A 20632-nucleotide genomic window follows, 5' to 3' on the forward strand; every position below is an offset into this window, starting at 1 on the left:
ATGCTTCTGTGGTCACAGAGAAATCTTTCCATAGTTTCCTGAAGAATGTCTCATCTTTACCAACAGTCTCTGCTCCCTCCAGGAGCCATCTGGGAATCCCTATGCTGCCTCATTAATGAGGGGGTCATGGAGATGTCTCTAGAGACAGACCAGTTAACAGTCTTTTGCCTCCAGCTCATGTTGTGCTAGCCACACTGTGCATGCCAATTTAAAAACCTTGGGAGGTGTGCAAGGATAGTAAGAGCAAGCATATAAGGGGGATGCATAAGAGGGACTTCAGAGAGAAGGAACCACATGAGGCCTTGTTGATCTACAGCCTCAGGGGGGTTTGAAGCACCAATGCACACAGCAAAATGACAGTATAGTTTAAATGTTTTCAGCCCAGTTCTAACATAAAAGAGGTAACTTCTGCATTAAGGTTTTTGTCTTGAACTGAGAGTTTTAGCTTTCTCCTGTTCTTGTTTGAGAACATGTTGCATATTTATTAACATATTGCTGCATCTATGGCCTTTTTATTCTCCTGGTCATTTTCTTCTCTCAATAGTGGCATCATAATCATAATGTCCATCTCACCAATGTTAGGCTTCCTGCTTTCCAACAGTGCTGTTGCTTTGCTGTTTTCGTTTGCGCTTACCTTGGCTATTGCCATAGTTCATTATTTTTATGAGCTCCTTAGTACCGCATAAGTGTGGCCGACCAACAGCACAAGCCTGCACTGCAGTGACTGGATATTGCTTTGGCCTTTTCCACAGATGACTACCACAAATTTCTACATAGTATTGCAGTGCTGGAAACCAGAGTTCAGCTGTTAGAGGTGAACATTGAGGTAAATAATGAACTATGTGGAGCATGAATGCCAAGAAACAGAAGGGTTAGACAACCTGCCATCCTTTCACTCACAGTAACACAGTTCCCCTTATCCACTAAGACATATTAAAGAGTTTCTACATTTGTACATTGATTGTGTGGCATCATTCTCAACTGTCCAAGTGAAGCAGACCTTGTGTAATAATATAAAGTATATATGATTTTCTGTCCCACTACATTGATCTATTACACTTCTGGTTTGCCCTCAGATTTTAGGACACAAAGATCTGACTTCCCCTACACAGCGGTATATTGACAGCAAGGTGGTACGAACACAAACAGAGGGAGAGTGGCTGTCTTTTGATGTCACAGAGGCAGTGAGTGAATGGTTGAACCACAGAGGTGAGTGCATATTTCCTTCATCACTGTAGCTCATCCTTATCACGTACTTCACATGCTACCTTATGACATAATTTTTATCATGACCTTTGTTTCTCTAAAGACAGAAACAATGGATTCAAGATCAGCCTGCACTGCCCCTGCTGCACATTTGTACCATCAAATAACTACATTATTCCCAACAAGAGTGAAGAATTGGAGGCACGGTTTGCAGGTTATATGATTAAAATAATTGTAAATTGTTGTCCAAGTCTAATAACGCTGAGGTTATTCTATGTTTTGTTATTATCAAGAAATCCTATGGATAGACGAAAGCCAACAATGCAATAGAATGTCCATTCCAATTTCCCTGTCCTATTCTGTCCCGCTATGGCTGGTAACATTTATATTTGCTTTTAACAGCAGTGAAAAAAAGATGATATATTAATAGACAATACTTTTCATTCATTGGCTGGACTGGATATGGGAGGTTGGGTTTGTGTGTTGTAGAGGGTGATACCCCATAGCCATATTCTGCAGCTACCCAGAGATTGAGCAGTTAGCTGTGGTGCTATGTCCATACAGTATTTCCACAGGGTTCTCACACGCCACCTTAGTTGTTATTTGCCCTCCAATCCCCACAAACTGGCAACCACCAGCAACATCTTCTAGGTAATGAACACAACACAACAGTGACAGGACCCTGCTGTAAATAATGTCAGAGGTCTGGAGGACACTACTTTCTGCACACTTGCAAGTGTAGTTTTTTTCTATTCACATACATGTCATTTATAGTAGTTTAGCAGCTTTTTTAAATTATTTAATTCCTCTTTTCAGAATCTGTGTTGAGAAATTATTTTAAAAAAGCTATTTACCTGCACTTATATTTGATGGTATGGCTCTATTCTGGGATCTACCTGCCCTTCCACATGCATACATGGAAAGCCTAAGGTAGGGAGAGCGCACCTCTCTCCCTGCAATGAGCCTTCACAGAAATTCAGGCAGTGAGAGCAGCATCTAAAAGACCTGGACACAGAACAGAGCAGGCATCAATGAAAACGCACAACACTGATTATGTCAGATTCAGTATGAACAGAAGGGGCTGGGGTGGAGGAGGGATGTGAAGTGCCTTGCAGTTAAAGCAGGAAGAGGACTGTAGCTGAGCTTGACTTTGTGACCTGCATGAACAAACCCTATGCACAATTTAGTAGCAAGGCATTAATTGTTGGTTATATTCATTTTTTATATTGCAAGTTGTATATTTTATGAATACATGTGTTATATGAGTTATTGAAACACATAAACCTACTGGGACTACATTTTCAACAGGGTCTAATTCATCCATTCATTTGTTCATTCACTGAGCTCCTTGTACCATACACTTCCTTGATTTATTTAAATGTGATATTTTGATCTGTTGTATGCAGTGAGATGCAGCTCATTGTTTACTCTGTATGTTTCAGGTATTGATGACAGCTTCATTCATGGTGGTGACCTAAAGGTATTTAAGAGGCGGCGTCACAGTGCTCGGGCTCCACACCTTCTCCTCATGCTTCTCCCTTCATACCGGCTGGAGTCCCAGTCCCGGCACAAGAACCATAGATCCAAGAGGGCCCTGGATGCTGCCTACTGCTCCAAGTACTTACCTGGGACTAACTCTTACTGTCATCACACACACACACACAATCACCTTTCTGACAGAGTCACATTGGACTGTAGTCCTGCTCAATGTCACAGTGTGTCAGGAGACATTGCATGTTATGCATAATATATTCATTCATTTCAATGAGACATATTTTGCTCATATTCAAGTTCATAGTTTAAATTTAGATTTTTACTTGAAAAAGTTTCCATGGACTGTTCAGAAAATGCATCACTTTCCTCATACTGTCCGTTGCTGCAGCTGCTCTTTTCAGCCTCTGTCTGAAACTCTTGATTTTAGCCCCTGTCTCTTTAAGGACCTCCTCCCTAAAAAGCCTCTGATTGAACCGACTGGCACCCACTGTTGTGATTGGACAACTGCTTCCACTGCTTGTAGGAAATGTCGTCTTACGCTCTCCTCGCTTTACGTGGCTTTGTTAGGGGGCTTGCCAGACTAGAAGCTAGGCATCCATTATGAGGATTTATGACATGACATCATATGAAATGACTCATCAGAGGTATCAGCCAGGCTACTGACAAGGCATCTCATGAGCCTCAGAGGCAGTGTTTTCTGTGGGGGAGAGAAGCTCCCTTCACCACAGAACTTTTACATACACAAAAACCCGTATAACACGAGAGGAAAAGGGAAAAACTGAACAAGCACAACATGTCTCCTTTAACAGATATGGAAAATTCCAAAAGCAGGATTAACCTTGACTACAGTGATTTATATAGATAGAAATAATGACCACATTCAAAGGAAAGTACAAACTATAAGTGTAAACTGGAACTTGTCAACATGAATAACCTCCCTGCTGTATCTCTTTGTAGAAATGTGCAGGACAACTGCTGCTTGCGTTCACTCTACATCGATTTTAAGAAGGACCTGGGCTGGAGGTGGATCCATGAGCCAAAGGGATATGAGGCCAACTTCTGTGCCGGGGCATGTCCATATCTATGGAGTGCTGACACGCAGCATTCCAAGGTAGTGACTGGGGAATAATAATGTGGTTAATCAGTCTCTGGGATCAGTTGGTATGGTTAGTAACCTTTCAGTATTAATTTCCTGATGGTAATCTTTCTGTTCTAGGTATTAGGCCTTTATAACACCATCAACCCTGAAGCATCAGCGTCACCCTGCTGCGTCTCCCAGGACCTGGAGCCCCTCACCATCCTCTACTACATAGGCAAGACTCCCAAAATAGAACAGCTCTCCAATATGAAGGTCAAGTCCTGCAAGTGCAGCTAGAACCCCTAACAGGCCAGCATCAACACTAGATCCCCTGCCACACGCACACACACACACACTCTATCACACACACACACACACACAAACTACATACAAACAGTCAAGCCATGACTCTACTGTACAGTGTTTACACACAGGTAGGGTCAGGAGGCGTGTGAATTACAGAACAATTTAGTGGTTCTTCATTGAGTACACAACACACATGATCCGTGCTTCACCAGAAAACCTGACTTTGATACCAATGCTTTAAGGCTGATATAAACAGAGTTGCGCTGCACTATGTGGGCGACATAGGTTCACAATGCCTAATGTTGATAATAGCAAGTTGTGCCGAATAAAGGTTGAGTCCAGGTCAAGGCAGCAGGTGGTAGTGTAATGTTTGGCTGTCCAATCGTCAAGAGCTGTTGGCTATCCAACATCAACATGCAGCTTTTTTACACACATCAAACCCCCTCCTGGAGGAGAACCAGAGCAGCCATTCAGTGCTGCACAAGTATCAATTTCATTGGGGCCTTATTCCAACCAACTGTTCATAAGAAGAAATTTATTTTTCAAACCCAATTATGCAGGTATCCACCCTCTAGTCCAGATGCTCAGCTGACAGTACAGCCGCAAGTGCTGAGTTTCCAGTGATGGTCCCCAAGCGCTGGTCCAGCTCAGATAACTCTGGACAGCCTGTCCCCCTCCCCTTACCTTTTCCCTTTCCCCCTCTCTCCACTGTGTTTGACAATATTTCTTTTGACTTCAGATTTGAGATCAGATCACTTTTTCTACATCATCAACTGTGCCACTTTCTCCCGATAGAGCTTTCACTGAACATGTAACTGCTTCTCATTTAGCGTTGTTTTATATCCATTGCTAATGCTACAAACTTAACAGGTTTTTAACCTCTGCTGTGCCACGGTCTTAAGATTTTTATTTAGGCATTCTCGACTCCTTAAATTTCCCTTTAAATTTCTGTAATCTCTGTGATTTCTGTAATTTCCCGCAATTTCATGCCCTATTATGGGCATAAACTTGGCGTGTGCCTTTGCTAATTAGGAATAACATAAGAACAGAACATAAGTGTGAACAAATCAGCAGTTTAATGACGTAAGGATGTAAGGTTTGTCAGGTACTTCCTTTAGAACTAATTTAAGAGGCCATTGGTTAATGGCCAAACAAATCAAACACTTAATTTTTATCCTACAGCAAGTGAAAGTCATGAAATATTCTAACATATGAAATGAGAAGCTTTTCATTATGTACCGCTGTTTATTGTTGAAATGGATCCTTCTAGCACCTACAGTATTTCTAAACCAGATTAAATGGAATGGGAACCAGTCGATGATGATTATTTAGTTGATGCAAAGTAACACCAAGTGAAGTGGCTTCAGCTGCGGTACTGTTATTGACTATAAATCTGATATTAATCTGATATTACTGACTAAAGCATAGTCATCAACCAAACTATACAGAAGAAATTCACGTATTTGTCAAAATATGTTTGTTGGGTCATTAACAGAAAGTCCTGTCCTTATTTAAATGTAGGGTTTCTTTTTTGCAGCTGTAAAAATACATATTTAGCAATTCTTTAACAAACAAATTTTAAGATATAATCTTTAGATTTTGCAGTGGTATCAAAGGCATGGCCTGAAGGTGACAACATACATGCATACATACTTATATTCATAAATACATGCAGTTACACAGACAGGGTTTTTGTACTGGTATATCTTATGGCATTTTGAAGGCCCTGTCAACATGCACCACCTCAGAAACTTGTCACACCGAGGCACGAGAGTAAGGCTAACACTGGAAGTATAAATAATAAGTGTCTATATGTCCTGAAAAAGACATTGCCCCACCCCAACAGCCACCCACCACTTCCACCCCCCTCTCCCCCAATTCACTGTCTGCAGTCACACCACATTCTCATCTCTGTGTTTGTCTTTGTTTTGTATCCATCATTTTCAACATCTTCCCATTCCATAATGTTTAAGATGCTTATAAAAACCTAATAAGTAAAAATGAAAGGATTGGTGGGATTGTCATTTAAACCATATGTTGATGAATGATAATGATAATCTGAAAGAGATGCAGATCATCTTGCTAAAGTTATGGATGACAAAATCTATTGCCACACTATATAGTGTCATTTTCTGACTTCATAGTGATGATGATGTCATTCCTACCCAATGATCATTACTTCGATGTAAACTTTTGGATGCAGAAATAATTGGAAAGATGCGATGTGATTTCTTTATGACATCATTTATCATGTGACATCATGATGAGGGAATATTTTTGATCCATATAAGCTTTAGTCTCTCTAGTGTTTTTGTTTGAGGAAATATCTTGAAAAAAATGTATGTTTTTATTTTCGTTGATCTTAACTTTAGCTGATGGTCTGCAAAAGTTTGGAGGTAATCTCCCATGTAACAACCATCAATTTGTTTTGTACACATACTGTACACACACAGAGGTTTGCGCAGCTATCCTAATTAGGACTTTCCATTGACTTCCATTCATTGTGGAGAGCTGAACCAAAACCTTGTCCCTACCCTTAACCAGGACCTCAGAAATAACATTTAGCTTCATTAGGGCTGGGCCTTGGTCCCAATGAGGTCTGCTGGTCCTGACTAGGTCAGTGTTTATGCTGGAAAAGGTCCTAAAGAGGTAACAAAATGAGTATAAACACACACACATGCAGGGGTAAAAAACAATCCCCTGCTTCTGGCTATGCAGGCGTGCAGGTTACTAATGGAAGTAATATGTTCGAAGCAACCCACCCAATCTTACGGTATGTAATGGTTGGGGTATCACAATCCATTCATGGTCCTGTCAACTGATCATTTCAGACTGAATATCTAAATGAGACCCATGTTCAAACAATAGTTTGAATGTCAAGTAAAAAGTAACGTATTCAGATCTGTCTCTTCAGAAAGCTCTGGAGAACAATCTGGCTGCATTCATTATCATTCTGCTATAGGGGCGGATAAATCTCTGGCTTGTTTTAATTTCTTCACAACAATCTTGGGCTGGGCTAAGTCCTGTATATAGTATACAGTGCAAAGCAGTGGCAAGGAAGTGTCATGGTGAGGGGGACTTGTGAAGGGGGAATTATTTAATGAATCAAAATGAACTATTTAATGATACGAACCTGCCACCTGTCACTCTAGTAATGTTTTGTAGTGTCATCAGTGTGTTGTCTTGCCAACAGAAAACTTTGATTTCACCCTCTACACTGCAAAATCTATCTGTCGGTCATTATATTTTGTTTCTTTAAATAAAATAAAAACATTGCACTGATGCTGTTTTAATTTTTTATATTTTGAAATATCTAGTTTTCCTATTTAGTCTGCCCCCCCCTTATCAAATAAGAAGTGTTAATGTAGGTGACCTGACCCTGGCCGTGTTTAGTGCCAGTGGACTTACTGAGTAGCAGGAAAAGAAGGCTAGGCACCAACTCTGTCACAATAGAGCTTTAATTTTGTATGTGTATTTGTTGTTGTTTTAATGATGATAATGATGATGTTATTGTGATCCACTATGCTGTATTGTAACACAGTATTGTTGTGGTGTTTCATTGGTAAATAAATTATTTAAGTTTCAAGGGAACTCAGTGTTCTTTGTGTATTCTCTGGTGTTGAAGTGATGTTTAATCAGACTGCTGCTGCAGCACACATGTATGTGTTTGTACGCTGCACAGGCACTGGATCTTTAACTATTACATATGATATTGATTTTACCTTCAAGGATTTATTTTCTATGTGAGTTATAAGACTTCAGACAATCATGAGTTTGTGTACTAATTAGATGTAAATAATACAGATATAATAATGTTGTGACTATTGAGCAATTGTACCTGTGAGAGTCACTAGTCATTCAAATTAGGACTTAACTGGTTTTTGGCTGGTGTAAAAAGTTATATCAAATATTAATACTAGACAACACACCAGACTGACATTCATTTTGTAGTTGGTCATAGATATTCTATTAAGGATGTTTTAAAAAACAATTGTATTATATTCAGTAAAATGAGCTGTGTTGTGACTTGGATCACCAGAAAACTCAAAAGATGAGGATGACACAATAAGATATTTCCACAACAAAATTGTTTTAAAACAAAAACATTTTATTTATTGAATTACATAATTAAGGTACAAGTATTAAATAATAAACACTTAATGTGAAGTTTATCAACCTGCAGCACAATATCAAGTGGATATCTTCCAATTTCGTTTTTTAAATCACAAAATGGGTTTCCCTGTTGAGCTGCTGTGGGGGAATAGCACCACACTTTAATATGTGGTTTCCAGTTTATTTCAGTCCAGAATGTGTCGGCATGTGGGCCAGGGTCAAGTGGCTCACATCAAGACTGGCTGGTGAAGTCAGAGAGCAAGAGGACGTTTCTGGAACATCATATAATCTGAAGAACTACAAAATCTTGACACTGGTTTGTGTGCCCACCACTTCTGAAACCACAACTCTGCTATGTCACCTGTGTGAGAGTGAAACCACTTATAACAGTTTAATAGATTCAAACATAATCCCTGGATATACCATGATGCTGACAGTATGAGAGAGATGGGAGTTGTGGCATCGAGAGAAGTGGGAGTGGGAGCACAAGGTTTTGTCAGCTCTGGAATGAGGTTTTCCACCAGGCTCTGTGTGAGGGATTTCGCCTGCATGGCTGACCAATGATAAATAAAGAGCGTGTGGTTCCAGCTCTGTGTGGTGGTTCCTGTCCAGGGGAGTAGACCAGAGGAGAGCTTGGCACTGGTTCCTAATCATAATCTGGACCTCCACAAATTATAACTCATCATCTCGACTGGGATCTATTGAAGTGTTACATCATCTTGGTTAATGCTGATCATGTTGAGCAGAGCAAATCTGTCCTGGGTTGGTCAGGGATACACATTGTCATATATCATCAGATTTGAATTCGTTACATCTACAGCGAGAGGATATTTTCTTGGGAAGCTTGTAATGTGGTGTGTTGTCATGGTTTACCTTACAGTGAGACACATTCCCTGATTTTATTGTGTCCTCAAATGTCCGAAACTCAAATTTCACATCTGTGGTACAGAGGTGCGAAGTTTTCTTGCAGACAGAGTAAAGCTGCCACAGAAGAGCTGGAACATGGAATCTAAATGATTGTCTTTGGCTCCAATCTTGAATCTAATCAGATTCCTGCGGCAATATCTGACTTGCACATACAGCCACCACAACTGTGATGTGAGAGGTTGTGTTGAAGCCCGGTTGGAAGTAACACGGCAGCTGTGAAGGGCCCTCTGTCCTCGGCCATGCAGCAGGCAGCTCCTGTGAAAGGCCTGTGACTGTGCAGCAGGGCGAGCGCAGATTTTCAGGGTGAAAGGGCTCACTGTCCCTGGAGAGAAAAGCAATTTGGAGATTTTGGTTACTCAGCTGCAGCTGCCGGCACAAAATAACACAAAATTAGAGAGAGGTGACTGTGACATCAGCACTCAGCAATGCACTGGCTTCCATCAGCAGAGAGAAGAATCTCAGAGGTTGGACTCAGGATAGAAAGTTCATGTCTAACTGCACAATGTGTGTGTGAGCCAGTGTGTTTGTGTGTTTGGATGCCAGGGCATTCCTTTAATAGTAATTTGACCGAACTTGATACCATCTCGGTCTGGTTCATTGTGCCTGCCCGCCCCACCTCTGGCTCTCCTCGCCCTGCGTCTCGTGTGGCAGCAGTAATAGCTCATAAGACAGAGTATTGTGTTGCTTCTGTAATTACACAGGAAGGCTAGCGCTCTTTGAGCTCGGGATTAGTGACTCTCTTTGTGTTTCCCTCAGAAAGGGGGGCACAGAGAAGTATTGCTGACAACCTCAGTACAAAGTGAGTTTTTTTCCCCCCTTCTTTCTTTCCTCAATGCTGCCTTCCTCTAAAGTTTGACAGGCATCTTGGAGATATCACAAAAGAGAAAAAGGCAGGAAGGCAGCCCGGGAGCCCCGGACATTCAATCCCTCCAGCGCCAGACTGCCTGCCTGCCTGTCTGTCTGGCGTAAAAGTCAAGTTCACTTTATTGTATTGAGCCTGAACACAAAACGCTTTGAAATGAAGTGGCCTGAAAATTTAAAAGAGAAGAAAACAGGAGAGTAAAAATAAACAAAATGGAAATGTCTGGTTTTGGATGACAGGGAAAACAAATAAGACATGGCAACTCTACAGAGTAAAAATAGTCCATCCACCCATAATCCAAACTAACTTATCTTCGAGGGGGCTGGGGTTTCTCCCAGTTGACACTGAGCAAGATAGATGCTGGACAAGTTGTCAGATAGTTACAGATACATGGACAAATCCCCAGTAAACTAAGCTGTGTCATTGCACTGTGGGACAAAATCCATATAGGAAGAACATGCGAACAACACAAAGAAAAAGCAGGTTAAATGGTTAATGGTCTGTATTTATGTGGCACTTTACTAGTTTTGATCACCCCTCAAAACACTCTTTGCCATTTATCCATTAGAGCATCTATGTGCGGCACTTTCTCTATCATATATCACTCACACACTGTCAGCACAGCCAGGCAATTTGGAGTTCAGCATCTTGCCCAGGGACACTCTGGCATGTGGGATGCTGTGAAAAAGTAGACTTGCATTTATGCACAATAAATTTGTCTATCTGAATTTGTCAGTCCTTCACTGTGGATGGAAACCTTCACAAACACTATAATTTTTGGGCAACTTTTCACAGGCACAAAACTTAAACTTAACATTTAAAGTTCAAACGATCAGTGTAAACCTTTGAAATCACGCAATCTTGACAGCTAAGCAGCTCAGATCCAATCCAGCTGCACGAGGGCAGAATCCAGCAGCTCACCATTAGCGTGGATCCTCTCAGTACAGACACACTGAGAAGCTTCTGGTCTGAAGCAAACACAGCTTTCACTTGGTCTAACTGTGACAGTGGAGCTGTCAATTGCATAAGCACTTGGTTAATGTTTGCTAAGGTTTTGGTGCATATACGTAGATGGACAACACTCTACACATTAATTTATCCACAGACCCATTGTCCTGTTGTTTTTACACAAACACAAAGTTAATTGTTTTGTGCCTTTTTGCTATGGAGCTTAGATTTCTCTTCCGGTAAGCTGTTGCGCAGTAGAGAGTCCCATGAGGATATGGTGTGTGTGTGTGCAAATTAAAATCCTACTTGGGATAAAAACCAATAATAATTAGAAATAAAGGAAAAAAACTGGAATCAAGTTGGAGATTCCCATCCGTAATGTGTATTGGATGGGAATGTAATGGGGGGGGGTTTACTAGGAACTCTAGTAATAGTGATCTGCTATTATCATTATGGGAAGCCAGCCAACACATTAACAGCAAACCATTGCATGCTTTTAACTCTTAGTCTGCACAGAGCTGCGGAGAACAACACTCAGCTCTCTGCAAATGAGGACCACATTTTCATTCTGCGGTCAGACCACATCAATACACAGGTTCATCTGGCCAGGGTGTGTGCATGTGGAGCACACACACACACACACAGACACACACACACACACACACACACACACACACACACACACACACACACACACACACACACACTCAAACAAGCACAGCAGGCTGGCAGTTCATTCCACACTGAGAAGTGTAAATACCTGTGAGTGTTGGATGGCAAAATGCAGGCTGTTCTCCTCAATAATCGAAGATCAAAGGTCCACTCAACAGCTTTTCAGAGTTTTCAACTCAGGAGTTATCATGTATGTCACAATAAATACTCGAAATTAACTGTCCATCAACACCAGGCCACAGGTCACAGTGTTGATATTCCCATTTAAATTCACTAGATCCATATTTTTATTTGAATCCGCAAATTGCACATATTCAGTCCTCTAAGCATGCCGGATTTCTTTTATTAAGATGTGTGAATTATTCTCTGACAAATCAATGAAAAAAATCTTATTAAAACACCAACGTCTTAGATAAATGTTTCATGTAGAATATGTAGTGTGTGTTTTACAATTTTTTCACAGGACATAACAAGAAATTACAAATTTGTTAATCTCATTAAATATTAAGCCCTTTTTGTTTAACACAGCACTTTAAGTTGATTGAGTGACACTATAAATACCATAATACAAATATACAAAAGTTATGTTGCTGTGGATGCTCTGCTATAGTACAGCACTTTGTCATTGGAACTGGACTTTCATTTGCATTTATCTGAAACCAAATCTTTTATGTTTATTGGTACCAGAAGCCTTCACATGGCTTAAGATGGCTGGACATGTCTTTGAGTCCCTGCTCCTCCCTGTCACTTACTCCATGCACCTCATCTCTCAATCATCTCCTGCTGTATAGTAACTCCTGTCCTAGGACTTTTGTCTTGTGTGCTTTTTAGAGGCTCCCTGCTTCAGTTTGTCAGGCTCTGCCAGCACCCTCTGCCACACTATCTACTAGATTCTCTACACAAGCTCTGCCCTGCCCCCCTGGAAACTGGATTTACCCCCTTGCACATTGTTTTAGTAGTTGGGGTCTGTTGTCGGTTAGTCACTACATTAAACTTTTGCTGTGATCAGTGTGATCCAAGGGGCTGTTACTGCTATTGGTCAAAGTTTCAGAATGATGACACTAGGTGATAAGCTGAGAAGTATGTCCCTCATGTCAGCAGCCAATAAGAGGAATCTGAGTCAAAGAGAGGATCTGGGATTGGCTAAAGGAGAAGATATGTTCTTTCTTGTTTTTCCTGTTCTTCAGCACTGGAGTTAATAAACAGCTGGCGAAACCAATTCAAGCTGGCAAGTTAATTATCAAGGGTTGCTACAAGATATATGTTGTTAACATTGTTTGGTGTTCTGTGTTCTGTGTCCTACACAGTCACCTCCTCACCTTTTTCAACCTGACACATCAGGGGTCAGCAGTACCACCACACACCTTATAGTGGACACAGAACAAAAGACCATGAGACTGACATGATAATGTTAAAAAACATGATATCGACCATTGTCTTTTTTATTGGTTTTGGTTTGACATGCATGAAGTATTTCTGCATGAAATCTGCCATAAATCAGATGAAAGCATCATCGTGCAGATTAAGTGCCTCTGCCAGAGCGGATGGAATATCTGTGGATATAAGAGGATGTGGAGCTTCCTCAGTGAAGCTGACAAAGCTACTGTTTATTGTTTTAGGATCCTGATACTCAGCTAAATGAGACGTATGAAAGCTCAGATCAACATCTGATATCTTTGTAACACAGCCAGCTTCTTTTGTGCATTGATGCTGTGTGCCTCTCCCTTAAAAAGTATATGTCTCTCTCTCTCTCTCTCTCTGTGTGTGTGTGTGTGTGTGTGTGTGTGTGTGTGTGTGTGAGTGAGTGTGTGTTCTTCAGGCCATGTGAGAGAGGCAGCAGTGGATTGAATAACTCCTTGATCTTCCCTGTGGGATGGACCCCCTTATTGAATGGAGCGTTGTCTTTCAGGCCAAGTGCTGGCTTTGATTTGACGCCAGGAAATCCAACTGTCCCTGTCCATCAGCATGACGGGCCAAGCCAGGGATAAACCCAACGACCTAACAGAGGGGGGCACACAAGTATGGGCTTGGGTAAGGTCGGGACTGGGCAGAGGGTTCTGATGTATGGAAGGGGGCAGGCAGAGGGAGGAGAGAAGACTGTGGTACTGCAGCTGTACACTATATGTTAGGTGAAAGGTAGGAAGGTAAAATTAAGAAAAAGTATTGAGTCATTAAAGAATAACTGCTCATACTATTTGAACATTAGGTTACCTTGACCTTCACATCTATTCGTTTGTCCAGTACTATAAATCCTGGGTCAGCACAGCAGCTCTGTCTCTTGCGTGTCTGTTGTTGACACAGGCGGCGTGTCCTCTGTGTGCCTGCTGCTGAGCTGTTACATGAGATCCCTGGTATGACTACTGTATTTCCCCTAATAAAAGTAAACTAAATGCCAGGACTCTATGGTATGAAGCCGTTCATCTTCCAGTCATGCAATTGTCACAGATGGGAGTCTTTTTTTATTGACTGTGTTGGGCCTTGGGCATCCATACATTTTTGCTATCAGAAAATGATTTATATTGATATCAAGTAATAATTAAATATCACCTTTCTTTCTGTGGGAGCCTCTGCAGTCAGATCATCAATGTCAGAACAAAACTCTTTAAACATATACTAGTCTTTACAACAATTTACAACAGGATGGAGTCATCAGTCGAGCTACATCTGCGTAGTTTGCAGTAGATTCTTGCTGAGGACTTCCAGTTATTTTATAACATCGGCACATTCGGACATTCTCTGGAGTTTTTACTCGGCAGAGAAACTCTGGAGCCTCCTACTTGGACATTTGCATTCTCACATACAGACCCTGCAGAAAATGTGCACAGATTTTCTTTATTTCATTGCATGTCTGAAAGTAGCTAAAGTGAACTGCAATCCTCAGCAGGAACAAAGCTGTCAACCCGTGCTGTTTGCTTTCCATTAAAACACAGCGATGATGTTAAAAGTCTCACACATTGATCTGCCAGGGCCGTTTCATTCATAACAATATAAAAATTTACAAGCAAACAAACAACTGGACATGACTTTCTGTCATCATGTCATTAGTGCATCGTGACAATCATCCTGTAAAAATACAGAGCATGTTTCTTTTTTTCCACTTTGCATGGCTTCTTTTTGTACAATTATGTAAAATGTTTGGAACTCTATTTACGGCTTAGGTTTGTTTTGTTTGTGTTTTTCTTGTCTTGTTTGATCAGTTTTGCTGTGCAGATGATTGCATAATTAGTATTATAATATATTTGTTATTAATTTACATCTATTATACATCGTTTTTTCCAAATATGACTTCCTTGTGTTGTTTATTTTGTGTCTACCACATTTGTTAAATATATATGCATTTTGTTTTGTTTACCACTGCTTGGCAATCATTGCATTTATTGATATTTAACAACTGTGCAAGTTTCCTGCTTTTGCTTGATAGCAGCATTGGGCTTGAGCAGGCATCAGGCAGATCCCCTTCACTAGTCCCTTACAGTAGAGCACCTGAGGTGTCATCTAGATGGTGGTAGGTGTTCACGTGTGATGTTTCACATCCTCATCCATTTACACCATGTTTCTGGCCATGGCAAGCCTAGCCCTGCTCCTAGTATATGTTTTACTTTACAGACCAGTAGGCCAGCAGGGTATCACACAGCTGAGGTGCTACAAATGTGTCAAAAAAAGTCAAGTCCATGCATCATTCCTGGAATATAAATATCCGCCTTAAAAACCCATACATCAAACAGCAGCAGGCTCGTTCTTGGATGACAGAGCAGTGAAATAGTGATGACTCCACTTCCAAAGTTCTATACACACATAACAAACTCACCTGTTGTGTGAGAGTGGTGTCTTTATTCACTTTGCCTGAGAATGAATGATTAAAATCATCTCAGTGTGGGAAAGTGCCTCACCAATCCAAGCTGGAAGTTTTCATTACTGGTGGGAAAGTAGGCTGACAGGAGATGGAAACTGCAGAAGCGTGGCAGAGCAGCCGCAGTCATCAAATTGCAGAAGGAAGTGCAGCTGCACTTATCACATATGGCTGCATTTCTAACTCTATGGGAAAGTTACTCAACTGAGTTAACAATCCTGGAAAGTATGGCTGTTGTGGGGAGACATTTCATGTACAATTGGATCTCAACATGTTAAATTCATCACAATTAAAATTGAAGAATGAATGAGAGAAAGTTTTTCCATTCTCTCATTACATTGACCTCAGCTTTGGTGAACTAGGCGCCCATACTGTAATGTAAAACAAGATGTGGGACTTACAGGATGTCTGCTGGGCCTTAGGAGGAGTTTGGTTTGAATGAATCCAAAGTCAATGATTATTTCATGAAGGTTAAATATTATGTATACAATTCTCCAATTTTTGGTATACTGCAAGCGTTGTGGTAGTGATGTTGGCACCTTCCAAGAGTTGATGGGTCAATCACGTTCCTTGGAGGGCATCACCTGTGTAGGTACATTATTTGCTCTGCATAGCCCTTTCTAACCACATCATTTCTACTCCTGATAAAACTGTTCACTGCTCTGAAACTTCCTCTTCAGGCCAAGTACCCTTTGCCCCGCCACAGAGAAGTTATTTGGCAGAGATATGCTTTCCTTCTTAAAGGGCAATGTCAGGTCATAATCACCATCTCTATGTGATGCAGAATTGCCCACAGTTTTCATGAACTTGATAGCACTCAATCATTCCTGCAAAGGACCATTGTTGACCCATATCAATAGTGTTATGGGTCATCACCATGACTATAAACGACCTCCCAAGGATCCAACAGCTTAATAGCATTGCTTCCAATCAACAGATCAACCTTGTATGGCTCACACATTTTCTTCTTAATAGGGACCTCTGGGAGTTTCTAGAAGAGGATTTGTGTCCAACCCAAACTCCTCCAAGCCCTGACACATAGAACCCTTACCTGTCCCATGGTTTGTAGGAGAAAGTGAGTTTGTCTACCAGCCAGATTAAGACTATTCATGAGATCCTCAGAACAAAAGGTGGCTGAGCATATTGCATATTCTGCTTGGATGGACTTAACTTGTACTGGTAGGACAGAGAGTAAACAATCATTTCCAGCCATTGAAGGTGTTTAGATGATTAAATGCCACCAGCTCTTTGTTCTGTGTCTCTGTTGTCAATATGAAAACAGGTGGGATGGTGTTGTCCACAAATCTTGCAGGTCCAATGCTTATCACAGTCTCGACTCCTGTGCCCAAAACATAAGCAGCTGATCTCTGTGTTTTTTCTTTTATGATGTGGACACTTCGAAGCCATGAGCTGGTAAGACCACCTTTTATACTTAGTGTATCCAGTATGTCGTCAACTATTAACTTGACTTGAACAATGATCTGCGCTTCAATGTTTCCATTACACAACGCACAACGGTTCTGCGGCAATTAATGATGCCACAGAGTCTCCCAAACAAAGCCAGAGACAAATAATTTGCTTTCTAGAATCTTGGGGCAAAACAAACTCAAACACATAAATTGTCCGACACATAACCTTTTCAAGTTTCTCGGCTCTGCTCTGCTCTGTCTCTGTGTCCTCTCCAGTCCTCCGTGTGTGTCTCTCATGTCTCTCTGCCATGTGTTTCTCTTCCTGTTGCAGCTCTCCTGCTGCCTTTTGAATCCAGGGAGAGTTAATTGGCCAACTAATCTTAGCTGTGCCAACCACCTCTCCCTGGTTCACCTGGAGGTGATCTCTGAGCCACTTCCTTGCCCACAGGTTCCATTGCTCCCTCAACGTAAATGGGAACTTAGTCAGGACTGCCGGACAGTCACAGGAAAATGTTAACCTTCTAAGGAAAAACTACTGCCATTTAGATCCTCAGTTTGTCTTACTCTGAGAAACAAAAACTCTACCTTTTGTGTACACTTGAACTCAGTGGTGCTCCAATCCCTGTTGAGGCTTCATTCATTTCTACACAACGTGCCCCGTGTGTGCAGAATATGCACAGGAATAACGTCACCAATTGACACAAAACACCCCTGTGTTCCTGTGTATAACCAGACATGTACTCATTAACCCATGCTGGGGCTTAGTGAGGTGCTAAGGGCAGGATCTCAGTGAAATTGCCAGTAGGTAGGGACCTTCAACCCATTTACCATCCCACCCACTACCCCTCTACAGACCTGGTCTCAATGCTGCAGTATCCAAACAATCCAGCACAGGAGGTCTGTTGCACCTACATGTTAAGACAGAGGGTCAGTGTGTCTCTCACACACACACACACACACACACACACACACACACACACACACACACACACACACATCGCTTTCAGACACATATCCAATCCACAGTATGTTGCCTTTGGATTTAATGCAGATTATAGGACTGTGCTGGAAAAAAGAATAGCAATAAAATGGAGAAATCATTAGAGGTCCATAACAGCCTCCTTCAATTCCACTTTGACATAAATCATTAAACCAATCATTGGTGTGAAAGGAACCTTTTAATCACAGCTAATTATGCTGATTAGAAAATAACATGTTTTTTAGTATTGGTTGTGGCTCTGAGGGCTGGTTGAGGTTTGGAATTTAAGGCTCCGTACTTTTTCTGCAGGCAGCGAGGAGACCCTGACGTCTGTGTTCCCATACACACCAAGATTACTGATGTGAAATGTAGTTTTGAAGCTTAGCCTATAGCTCATTACCGGGTGCCTTTCAGGACAAATGTGTGGGGAAAATGAGGTGTTTTGCTGCCAATAAAGAATCAGTTATTCTGCACTTGATTGCAGATAATACAGATCATGTTCTATTGCTCCCCTCAGCCAGCTATCAATGCTTAAATATATCATTAATATCTCCTTATGATATGAATATGGGGGGCTATTTTGGGGTTCTAAATTGGACACTATAGCCTGAAAAGATTTTAAATTAATTATATTAGATTGTATCTTTTATATTTTACTTATATTTTTCTGATTGAATATGAAGTTCTAGGTGTTTGCAGGACCTGTTGACAAAAACAAGAAAAAAATTATCAACAACTTCATGCATTGAGCAATGATTAATGAAAGAAAGAAAGAATAATGTATTCATTAATAAATGTCATCATTATTATCTACTAAAAAAAAACTTAAATGTTTGACATTTTTTATTATTAGAACTTGAGGTACTTTGTGTTGCCTCTGAAAATCCAATCAGCCACTGCGTCAAGTCGTGTGTATATTAATGGATGACATCTGTCTGGTTGAAAATCACCCTGTTCAACTTTTAAACTGCAGGCACTGCAATGCAACCACTATTAGGTGAGAGTCATCAGTGGTCACTTCTCCAGGTAAACAGGCAATTCCCATTGTGAGAAGAAGAAAAGAGGTTAATCTTAACAAAATGAGTTGTACAACAAATTCCTACTTGCAACTTAAATGTCAAAAACATTCTCAACTGTACGTGTTGGCCGGATAATATCTGATGGTTAGATGTATAATACAGATCCAGTGGGTTGAGAAATGTACTCAGGAGCACACTCATGCCTCTGATTCCCCCTCCTTAGACCCTCTTAGGATCATGTTTTAGTGCACACATTTTCCACAGCACTGGAATGTCTTCTACACATTTTCAGATGGAAAATAACAATGGTGCAGTAGAAACTCAACTTGCAGTTGTGTTCACACCAGATTATTAATTACCACGATGGTGTTTTTCTTTCGGTGCCAAAGTGTGTTTCCCTTCTGTGAGAGGTATGAACGTGGGTTGTGTGCCTGCCAGCTTGAGTGCACATTAATCACCAGGTCCACTACAGGGCTGCTCTCATTCCCGTCTTTTTCCTCGATAAGACAGTAAACTCCCAGACATTCCCTTCACTCACATCCTGCCCTCTGCAGTTATCACATAAACCTATAACAATGTGTCATCCACACTGCTGCTACTCTGCAACGTATCCAGTAAACATCGTACATGGAGCTATCAGTGTCTGGAATTGTCACTGCCTTGCTCAAAATGATAATGATGCTGTAAATGATTTATTGAAGGAATAACTTAGATGCAAAAGGGAGGGCCTGTTTGAAGGTCAGTATGTATGCAGTGTCTTAGTGAGTGAGTGGTGAGGAGTGTGTGTATGTGTGTGAAACACAAATGTCAAGCAACACACTAGGGGAAGAGAGAGAAAGGATTGGGCAGTTCTGCTTTATAGCCTTTCTGATCCCAGCCTGCTTAGGTGTGCTGCATATTTGACCAGGTCTCTGCTCCACATCAGTTTCCTTAAACAAGCGATACAGGACAAACTCTCCACTCCATGTGTGCAAATAAAGCTTTACGTAGACTTTACTGTTTGACATTCCTGAGTTGCACAGAGTAGGTGGTTTCTTCTTCACTAATATGAAAGCATAAAACTATATCAGCCAACGTTAAGCTGTATGATACGGAAGCCCTAATGGGTCATACATACATACATTTTATTCCACCCGTTTTCCCGTGATAACGCGATAATTTTCCTCCGTTTTCCCGTGATAAAGTGGATTTTTCGTTATCACGGGAAAACGGGTGTGTATGTATGACCCTTTAGGGCTTCCGTAGTATGAAACCCGTAGTGTATTTAAGGTCATAAATATTATTTTGTTGAATGTTGAATTAATAATATTAATTCAACATGTCGCATGTCACACTTGTAACTTTAAAGTCAGGTTGCCAGTTTAAGTGAGCTGTAACATTTCCGTATCACTTGAAACACAGGTCAGACACAGGTCTGAAGTAAATGCTGTTGGATTGAAGCTAAGATTTAAGCAGCACAACAAGTCAATGACCAGTCACATCACAGTGTCCCAATCACCACTGCGTGGCTGACCATATTAATGGCTGGGACATGGGCCAAAATAAAAAGTCAAAATACACTTTATATAAATGTTTCTTTCAGTTTTGGTAGTTCTTGTCCCACTGATGTTTGTTCAAGTGCTCGTTTTTTTCAGTAAGTCTGGTTTTAATTCGCTATCTGATGCCATAAAAGGGGTGAAATGCCATTATTGACTGCTGAGACTGACTCGTGATTGGTAAAGCATGTGTATCACCTCACTACCTCAGCTCCATCTCCTGATCACTGTTGG

General features: G+C 41.0%; 1 protein-coding gene across 1 annotated transcript in view; it reads left to right on the forward strand.

The window, feature by feature from the left end:
- Positions 1-7675, forward strand: part of tgfb2 (transforming growth factor, beta 2) — a 29843-nt gene extending 22168 nt beyond the window's left edge. Inside the window, exons 3-7 of the mRNA XM_020091055.2 lie at positions 1077-1209; positions 1310-1420; positions 2649-2823; positions 3658-3811; positions 3917-7675. Of these exons, the coding sequence (XP_019946614.1) occupies positions 1077-1209; positions 1310-1420; positions 2649-2823; positions 3658-3811; positions 3917-4075 (732 nt within the window). The 3' untranslated portion in view covers positions 4076-7675. The remainder of the gene's footprint in view (positions 1-1076; positions 1210-1309; positions 1421-2648; positions 2824-3657; positions 3812-3916) is intronic.
- The last annotated feature ends 12957 nt before the right edge of the window (positions 7676-20632 follow it).

The sequence above is a fragment of the Paralichthys olivaceus genome, chromosome 13 (assembly GCF_024713975.1).
Source record: "Paralichthys olivaceus isolate ysfri-2021 chromosome 13, ASM2471397v2, whole genome shotgun sequence".
In the NCBI taxonomy this organism is placed as follows: domain Eukaryota; kingdom Metazoa; phylum Chordata; class Actinopteri; order Pleuronectiformes; family Paralichthyidae; genus Paralichthys; species Paralichthys olivaceus.